The sequence below is a fragment of the Cannabis sativa genome, chromosome 3 (assembly GCF_029168945.1).
Source record: "Cannabis sativa cultivar Pink pepper isolate KNU-18-1 chromosome 3, ASM2916894v1, whole genome shotgun sequence".
NCBI classification, from domain to species: domain Eukaryota; kingdom Viridiplantae; phylum Streptophyta; class Magnoliopsida; order Rosales; family Cannabaceae; genus Cannabis; species Cannabis sativa.
The window spans coordinates 11,054,216-11,064,573 of NC_083603.1; the positions used below are offsets into that span (position 1 = coordinate 11,054,216).

At 36.0% G+C, this 10,358-nt stretch overlaps 1 protein-coding gene across 1 annotated transcript; it reads left to right on the forward strand.

Annotated features, from left to right (window-relative positions):
* Positions 1-4,024: 4,024 nt before the first annotated feature.
* LOC115709149 (UPF0481 protein At3g47200) lies at positions 4,025-5,580 on the forward strand. Its single transcript, XM_030637183.2, has one exon. The coding sequence runs from the start codon at positions 4,126-4,128 to the stop codon at positions 5,470-5,472; it is 1,347 nt and encodes a 448-aa protein (XP_030493043.2). The 5' UTR covers positions 4,025-4,125; the 3' UTR covers positions 5,473-5,580.
* The last annotated feature ends 4,778 nt before the right edge of the window (positions 5,581-10,358 follow it).

The window sequence follows — 10,358 nt, forward strand, 5'->3', positions numbered from 1 at the left end:
ATAGTGTTCTAATGGTGTTTTTTAGTTGTTCTACTATTGTTTTGAGTTGTTTTGCTTTGTGTTTTACTGGTATTTTATAAAAACACAGTATTTTTGAAAAGATTTCCGTGTGACAGTATTTTTGTAAAAGTTAACCCAAATTCCAGTATTTTTGTAAGTTTCCCTTTATTTATCAATTAACCAAATCTACCTCTAATTTTATATTTAATTGAAACATATCTTTTTTTATATGTGTTATACCCAAAATATCCTCATATAAGGGAGTCACGTGGAGAGTATGTTGAAGTGACAGGGGTAAAATCGGTGAAGTATTTAAAAAAAAGAGGTAAAAGTAATAAACTTTAAAAAGAGGATAAAAATAAAAGAGAACAATATAAAAAGAGTATAAAGTGTAATTACTCCCTTCTATTGGTGTATCCTTTTCCTGACATTTGAGAATTTTAATTAGCAATAATTACATAAGGCACCATTTTTTGTAAAATATTTATATTTTTACGTTTAAAGAATATTTTTTTACGATTTTCCAAAAAAATAACACGAAAACAACATAAAATCAATAAGAAAACAACATAAAAGTAACATGAAAATAACATCAAAATAACAACAAAAAAACAACAAAAAATAACATACATATAACAAAAAATTAACAACAAATGAATAAAATTTCAACATAAAAATATCGTATTTTATGTAAATAAAATCAAAAAAATCGTAAAAATATTTAAAATTCCGTGAAATTGTATTTTTATTGTTTTTGTGCATTTGTGAAATTAACCCTTTTAATTAGTAGAATTTACGTGGGGTATGGGTTTTTTAAACCTTTTATGATAAATATGGCATAATTGATTATGGACACTTTATATGGCTTTTTTTATAGTTTAACCATAGTTTATGGGATTTTAAAGCCCATAGGGTTGGAATTTATTTGTCAAAAGCCCATAGTATGTGTATTGTAGTTTATTTAGGTTATTTTAGTAATTTTAGTTCAGTTTTTTTTTAACATAACCATTTTTTTTTTGTAGAGTTTTGCATGTAATCATCAGGTTTTGATGGTTGTTTCTACATTTTAATTTATTTTTGTAGTTTTCAATTCAGACCTATTTTCCCTAAACTGCCTATGCCATTATTTCTCTCCCTCTCTTTTTTTATTTCACCATTTCTTCATTTTCCTCTTTCTTCTTTTCCTCTTTAGTTTTCGTCCTTTGTTTTTTTTTTGTTTTTTTTTTTGCTCTCGATTTTTGGAGGACATTGCCGCCATTGTTCTTCGGGTAAGAGCTTCCATTATTCGTGTGTTCTTCAAGGTACGCATGAGTTTTTGCCTTTTTTTTTTCTCTGATTTTAGGGTTTTTTGTTCCTTTTCATTTTGTGGGTTTGTTGAAGTTGTATTTTTTCTTAATCATTCTTACATTCTTACTTTTTTCGTTTTTATTTTTTTTATTTCTGTTTTAAGATTACTAGTGTGTTGTTGTTCTTCTTTTTTAAAAAATGTTTCATTCGAAGTGATTAGTGTGTTGTTGTATTTATTCATATTGGATTATTTGAGTATTTTGTGTTTTGGGTTTTGTTTTATGCTTTAGAATTTGGTTGTTTAGTTTAATTTTTTTAATTTTTGTTGATATTCGGTGTTGTTGTTGTTGTGTTTTTTTTAAAAAAAAATTATTGGTTTTTGGGTATGATTTTTGTTGGTTTTAGTGATAAATTTTCTTTCATTTTTTAAAAACTGGTTTTTGGGTATGATTTTTATGATGATTTTAGTAATTTCGGGTTTTAGAGTCAATGTGTTGTAATAAATTGTGAGTTTATTGTGTAATCTGAAAAGCTATGTAGTTTCTGTTGAAAATATTGTATTAGTTATAAACTTGTAGGGATTTTATTTTGCATGAAGAAATTGTTGTTGTGTTTGAGCAGTTATAATCTTTGTTTAATTTATAGAAACTGGTTTTTGATGTGTATGGGTGGTTTTGAGGTTTGAGGTTTCAAAATAAATCTCATATGGAAAACCAGTTTCTAGATCATGATTACAGTTTTTAAAATGGGTTAGAAATGATGCATGTGTTGTTTGGGATCCTCATATACCTAATTTTGAAACATGTCAAAAACCAGTTTCTGGAGTTTGATTTATGTTCTAGATATGTGTTATTTGTGCATTCTGTGATATTGGGTGTGTGGGTGGTTTTAAGGTTGATGTTGCAAAATGCTTGGATTTTTGAGTGGGTTTCCTTTTGGCTGGATTATTAGTTTTATTGTTTAGTTAATTACTGTTGATGAAATTGTTGCTACGATTTTTTGTTTGGTTTTGTTTTTTTTTTTGTTTCGATTTTGTGTGAAACTGGTTTTCATGTTAATTATCAGGATCGATTTGTTGTTTGTGTCTAATGTTTATTTTGTGTTTTATTTTTTTATCAGATGGAGAGTGAATCAGACTCGAAAGTCCCATCTGTTGTTGAAAAGGTTGAGCCGACTACGAAGGCTAAAGGCCGACCAAAAAAAACTTCACGTAAAGCTAAAGTATGTTTTTATGTTTGTATTGAAACCAGTTTTTAATACTTGTGTTTGTTGTTTTTTTTTTTGTTATTATGAAACTGGTTTTATTTATTTTTTATTAAGATCCTTCTATTGAAGAAGAAAAACCTGTTGAAGTTGAAACGAGGAAATCTCCGCGTAAATCCAAAGTGTGCTCTATGTTTTTTTTTAATATGTTTTTTTGCTGTTTATTCATGTTTTTGTTTATTTATTTTTTTGAGATGAAACTGATTTTTTGCTGTTTTGTTGTTTTTTTGATGATGAGAAGATGGCTAATGTTGATAAGAAAGTTAAAAAGAAACCAGTTTCCAAATCCCTTGGCAAGAAGAAGAGCGAGGCTCCTGCTATTGACGCTCCATCGGTAATTTTTATTTTCTAAAGAAACCGGTTTCTTGCTTTTTTATTTTTCATGTTTTCAGGTTTTCTGTTTACAGTTTTATTTGAATGTGGTTTCTATAATCTATATGTTTTTATTTTTAGTTTTTAGTTTTTCTCTTTGTTTTGGGTAACCAGTTTTTGAATATTTTTTTTTTTTTGTTGTTGTGTAATTTTAATTTCGATTGTTTATATTCTTTTTTCTCTCACAGAAATATTATTTTAAAATTGATGTTAAGAAGAGGTTTGCTGGGAAACCTCAACTTTACAATCTTTATAATGTCATTGATGATATCAGTGAGTTATAGCTTTACAATCCTTTTTTCTTTTTTTTTTCTTTACTAATTCCAACAAACTTTTTAGATCACAGTTTGTTGGTATTAGTAGTCCAGTCTTTATGTAGTCTTCATACTTTTTATCCTCTTTCCATTGCCTTCCATATTTGACCACACACATTATTGAGTCCATTCCTATACAATATTTGAAAACTGTTAGTTAAAAATCATAATGTATTAAGAAACCGGTTTTTTTTTTTTTATTTTGTTTTTAAATTATATGTGTTTTTTTCACAATATATTTGAGAAACTGGTTGATGTTGAATCAGAGGAAGAATTGCCCCATGGAGAAGAGAGAAAGTGAATTAGAAAAGATGGAGAAGAGAATCGCAGGTGAGAGAGAATCACAGGAGAGAGAGAATCGCAGGAGAGAGAGAATCGGTGTAGAGAGAGAATTTTGTTTATATATGGTTAAAAATAATAAATTTGCTTGATTTAAAATCAGATTCTGTTTTTAAGGTATTTTATGGTTTTTTTTTTTAAAAAAACCATATTTGTAGTTTGGTTGGTTAGTTAATGCCATATTTTGTGGCATTTAGTTTTCTTGCCATATTTATCATAAAATGGTTTATTTTTCCCATATTTTTTAAAATATCCCTTTTAATTATCCAATGCTGGAATTCCATCTCAGCTCGAATGAAAATTCCACCAGCAACGAAGAATATCATTTTTGTCTCTAATATTATGACTTGCTGGCATTAATCATACACCAACTACGTGAACATTATATTTTGTAGTATTTTCATTCTTGGTTGTTGTGTTTTAATTATTTCATTATTATATGTATACATTAGCTCGAAAATTATTATAATAAAAAGACAATTAGTGTACACCATATTATGATTGCACCGAAAATTCAATTTGAGAACAGAACAAAAAGCTGAAATATTCCATGGATAAAAAGAATATCTCATCATCAACCGAAGAAATCAACTTAGTCATTAAAATTCCAGAGGTGAGTAAAGATCATGAGCAGCTGATGCACCAGAAGATCTCTGAGCCTCCACGGATACTCAGCCACGACGCCGGTAAACCTTCCTGTTCAATTTTCAGAGTCCCTCAGAGTTTAATCGAAGTCAACGGCAAGATCTACCAGCCTCATATAGTCTCCATCGGACCATACCACCGGGGAGAATCTCAACTGAGAATGATCGAAGAGCACAAGTGGCGGTACCTTGGTTCATTACTAGCTAGAACAGAGAAGAACAGAGGTATAAAATTAGAGGATTACCTATGCGCCATGGCTGAGCTTGAACAAAAAGCTAGAGAATGTTACTCCGAGACGATTCACTTAAGTACCGAAGAATTCGCCGAAATGATGGTCCTAGATGGCTGTTTCATCATCGAATTGCTGAGAAAAGCAGCCAATCTTGTCCTGTTCGAAAAGGACGATCCGATTCTCTCGATGGCTTGGATTATTCCCTTTTTCTACAGAGATTTCCTTCGTTTAGAGAACCAGATCCCTTTCTTCGTCCTCGAAAAACTATTCGAGATCTCCGAATCTAAACCACAAGAACAACCAGCTCTAACACTCTTAGCTCTACAATTCTTCGACAATGCGATTCAGAGACCAGAAGGAGCGATCGAGAAGAATCGAGATCTAAAACCTCGCCATTTACTCGATTTAATCCGACTGAGTCTGATCCCAACCAATCACCCCGAGCCGCGAATCAGACGAAAGACGCCGGCTCACATAATCCACTGCGTTTCTAAGCTGCGCCGAGCCGGAATAAATCTGAGAGCCACAAAGGACGATACATTTCTTTGTGTAAAATTCGAAAGAGGAGTGATAGAGATGCCGCCCATAACAATCGACGATTTTACGACGTCGTTTTTGGTAAACTGCGTGTCGTTTGAGCAGTGCCATAAGTCGTGTACAAAACACTTCACAACGTACGCGACACTGTTGGATTGTTTAGTGAACACTTCTAGAGACGTTGAGTTCTTGTGCGACCGTAACATAATGGAGAATTGTTACGGAAACGACAGTGACGTGGCGCGTTTTATCAACAATATGGGAAAAGACGTTGCGTTTGATATTGATATGTGTTATTTGGGGGATATGTTTGACGATGTTCATCAGTATTATCGGAATAGTTGGCATGTTCAATGGGCTGGTTTTAAGTACACTTATTTTGATACTCCTTGGTCTTTTATTTCAGCTTTTGCTGCTTTAGTATTACTTCTTTTAACTGTTGCTCAAACTGTTTACACTGTTTATAGCTTTTATAAACCCTAATTAATATTACTTAACCACAACACACACATATATAAGCATATACATTGTTTTTGTTATTTTACTCAGATATATAAGAATATGTTTTTATTAACAGCTCACATTCGAAAATTGATATGGTCCAGCAGATATATATATATATATATATATAAATAAATATATATTTATATATTTCAGATTCTATAACTTGCATGTCTTTGCCACTAATTAAAAACTTCTGGATGTATGAGTTATATAATGTAGTAAATTAAAAAGTTGGTAGAAACAATTAGAAGGCGATCCTTCCCTGCGACGCAAAATCAAATTAGAAGTGCTTTACGCAAAATCTCTCTCTGAAGGCGATCCTTCCCTGCGACTGAAAACCCATGCTCTCTTCGGAAGAGCCTAATCACAAGATGTGCTCAACAAGCATGGACCAAATGGAGGAATTGCTCTCGCGCACCAGCAAACTGACGGTAACCGACGAAGACGGATGGGAAATTAATGAAGAAGGAGTTGCAGATATCGGGAAATCCTGCCTCATTGGCAGACTCTGTACAATGAAGCCATTTAGCCGTTCTTTACTCAAGAACATTCTATGCCGCCTCTGGAATTTGGGGGACACCGACTGGGATTTAAAAATCAAGAAAAACACGACCACATCAGTGTTCTTGGTTCTTTCGTTCAAAACGAACATCCATTTGGAAAGGATTCTGGGAAAAACCCCTTGGGTCCTTAATGCTGGTTTTCTCATATTGGAAAGGATGCAGAGCATACCGACGGACTGGGAAACGACTTTAAGTTCCTTCACAATCTCAGGTCGTGTTCTAAACCTTCCAATCAAAGCAATAACTAAAGCAAACATGTTACGACTGGCAGGAATGGCAGGGGACATCATCGACATTCAAGAAGCGGATGTTAACCGAATTGCTGTCAATGGTTTCTTCAAATTCAAAGCCCAGAACTCCATTCATTCCAAACTCTTCCCAGGATACCTATTCCCCCACGAAGGACGGCGAATTTGGCTCCAATTTCAGTATGATAGACTGCCATATATGTGCTTTAATTGTGGCAGAATAGGCCATGAAATGCGTCAATGCAAGGAACCTAGAGCTACGGGAATTCATGAAGATGGAGAGGCGAGACCAATCTTTGGTTCTTGGCTAAAAGTGGATTCGGGTGTAAGGGTGGAACTGAATCACTACAATGAACCAAACACAAACAACCTTCGAGAACTCCCTGGCAATCAAAGGACTCACTCCATGAAAGACACAGATCAGAAAGCACAAGAGAGAGGGGTCACACAAACCAGTACTAAACCAGTACAAGGTAATATTGAGACAGTCCCTTTATTTCATAATTATGAACAAAAAAGTATATATGCTAATAATATCAATCTAACTGATTCTTTTAATCAATCGGATGCAATACTGGATGCAATGAATGAGGCCACAAGATCCCACAATCAGATGGAACACTCGGGCAGTGGAATTCGAAAAAGAATGGGGGATGAACTCAACAATGGGGCAAATACCAAGCAGTTGGGGGAAAGGATATGCAAAGCAAGAACTATGGCATCTGAATTCTTGAGCAAGGAAATGGAATCCAACCTTGTGGAGGTTCCAATAAGCTTTGACACTGGCAGTCTAATTCCGCAAAAAGGCACAAGAGAAAGAAGAAGAAAGTTTGTTACAAAGAAAAGCAGTAGACAAAAGGTGAACCAAGACAGTGTAGAAGAAAGGAAGAGCAACTCAAAGGATAATATGACACAGGGAATAAACACTGAATCACTAACAGGGGAAGTTTCGTTGTTCAACGATTCAACCTCTGTCCAAAACCAAGAATCGGCGAACTCTGCTGGGCAGGGTTGCCGAGAACAATGAATTCCCTATTTTGGAATGTCCAGGGACTTGGCAACCCTTGGACTACCACTGCTTTGGCCAATATTGTGAAAGAACATCAACCTGGTTTAGTGTTTCTCTCTGAAACCCGTTCAAAAAGAAATTACCTGGAGACCATTCGCATCCGTTTGGGTTTTGAGGGCTGTTTCTGTGTAGATGCTAAGGGCAAGAGTGGGGGGTTGGCTCTTTTGTGGAAGGAGCCGTTTACAGTTCACTTGAATTCTTTTAACGACTTCCATATTGATGCTTGGATCAATAAGGAAGAGGACCTTGCTTGGCGTTTTACTGGGTTCTACGGGGACCCCGATCCTTCTCAAAGAAAACATTCGTGGCAACTTCTTAAGAGGATAGCAAGGAATCACAACGGTCCTTGGCTATGTGGGGGAGATTTTAATGAGATTAGGGGGATTCATGAGAAGATTGGAGGTGGCGGGAAACCGGGACACCTCATGAAAAACTTCAATCATGCCATTGACACTTGTGCATTGCGAGAAATAGACTATGAGGGCAGCCAATTTACTTGGTGCAATGGAAGGGCTGCCAACATGATCTATGAACGGTTGGACCGTGTGATGGTGAACAATAATTGGTGGAAGATAAATGCTATAGCTAAAGTCAAACACCTTAGCCGATGGTGTTCGGATCACATCCCTTTATTACTAACCTTCAATACAATTCCTTGTGGAGACCAAAAGAAACAACGATGGGGATACCGATTTCATTACGAAAAGGCTTGGGCCGACAAGGAAGAGTGCCAACAAATAATTGAAGACATATGGAAAGAAGGCAATAGCATTACTTCGGCAACAGACCTTGATGAGATTCTAAATAATTGTGGTACTATGTTAGATCAATGGAATAAAACCCAAAGAAAGACCAACCTTGCCAAAATAAAAGATCTAAAAAAAGAGGTGGAGAAGTACTTGAATGAACACTCAACCGATGGCTTCACCAAACTTAAAATGCTAGAAAAAGACCTCAATGGTCAACTAGCAAAAGAAGAATTGTTTTGGAAACAAAGGAGTAGAGCTATTTGGTTAGCCCATGGTGACCGCAACACAAGATATTTCCACCAAAAAGCAACATCAAGGCGGAAAAAGAACCGAATTACTGGACTGTTTGATAAAAATCTGATATGGAGGAGCTCTAAAGAAGACATAGAAAGCACCATTTGTGACCATTTCCAAGATCTTTTCTCAGCAACGGATGGTGGCCAAGCTACAACCGAAACCCTTCAGCGATTTGTACCATTACGCCTCAGCAGAATCCAAAATGACCGGCTGCTAACAGATTTTACAGCAGCTGATATTCAACTTGCCTTATCTCAAATTAACACTATGAAAGCCCCCGGAATAGATGGGATGCCTCGGCTCTTCTATGAGAATCATTGGGAAGTTATAGGAAGGGACATCACAAAAGTTTGCTTGGACATACTCAACAATAACAAGGACTGTAGACAGCTCAATAAGACTCTCCTTTGTCTCATCCCAAAAATCAAACAACCGAAACAAGTTGGGGACTACCGCCCTATAAGTCTTTGCAATGTGAGTTATAAGATTATAGCAAAATGTCTTGCCAATAGGATGAAGGATAGTCTTAAAGAAGTCATTTCGGAAAATCAAAGTGCATTTATTAGGGGTCGTCTCATCCAAGACAACGCCATTTTGGGATTCGAAAGCCTTCATTGCATGAAAAAAGGCCGATTTGGAAATGGAAGAAAGATGGCTCTCAAGCTAGATATGTCGAAAGCCTATGATAGAGTCGAGTGGAGGTTCCTTGAAACAATGATGATATGTTTGGGTTATGACAAGCGTTGGGTGGATAAGATTATGAATTGCATAAAATCAATTTCCTTCTCAATACTTCTTAATGGAGAAGTCAGTGGCCAAATTCATCCTAGCCGTGGTATTCGTCAGGGAGACCCCCTATCGCCATACATGTTCTTACTTTGTTCAGAAGGGCTGTCTTGCCTCATCCAGGAAGCCGAGAGAGCCAATAGACTTCATGGGCTCAGGTTTGGCCGAGACAACATCAAACTTTTGCACCTTTTCTTTGCGGATGACAGCTTCATATTTCTAGATGCAACTCCTTCAGATTGTCAAAGCTTGAAATCAATATTGGATGAATACTCTTTGCTCTCGGGTCAAAGAATAAATTTTGACAAGTCTGAATTGTGTGTAGGTAAACAGATAAATCAAGGAGATGGCATATTTCTTGCTGCAATGTTGGGAGTGAAGCTGGTGGACTGCCATACAAAATACCTGGGGATACCGGCCTCAGTTGGGAAGAAAAAGAAAGAAGTTTTTGAAGACATTCGTACCAAAATAAGAACAAAACTTCAAGGGTGGAAAGCTAGTTTATTTTCTCAAGCCGGGCGGGAAATCTTGTTAAAAGCCATCATTCAAGCCATCCCAACATACATCATGAGTTGTTTCCGCCTTCCCAAGGAACTAATCAAGGATATCCATGCAATGATGGCTCGATTTTGGTGGGGGTCTTCGGATACTAAACAAAAAACCCATTGGGGGAATTGGAAAAAGCTTTGCAAGCCAAAGGAAAAGGGGGGAATGGGTTTTAAAAATCTAGAGCTGTTCAACCAATCTCTTCTAGCCAAACAAGGGTGGAAGATCATCAATAACCCTCACTCAATGCTTGCTAGAGTGCTAAAAGCGTGCTACTATACTAATTCAAACTTTTTGAAAGGTAAAGTTGGTGGTTTCGGGTCTTATATGTGGAGAAGTATCCTATGGGGAAGGAAAATTATTGATAAAGGTATTCGTTGGAGGGTCATGGCCGGAAGAGACGTTCGCATAAATGAGGATAAGTGGCTCCCTCGCCCTTCCACCTTCTCTCTTCGTACTCCTGCTCATGTTCCCCAAGGGACCACGATCAACACCATCAAAGACGAAGACGGACATTGGAACACCCAAAAAATAAAAGAGTGCTTTCATCCGGATGATGTTCCAATGATATTAGGAATAACCCCTTGTTCGACAACCCAAAGTGATG

Coding starts and splice junctions, on each gene's coding strand:
- LOC115709149 (XM_030637183.2), top strand. CDS start 4,126: ATGGATAAAAAGAATATCTCATCATCAACCGAAGAAATCAACTTAGTC.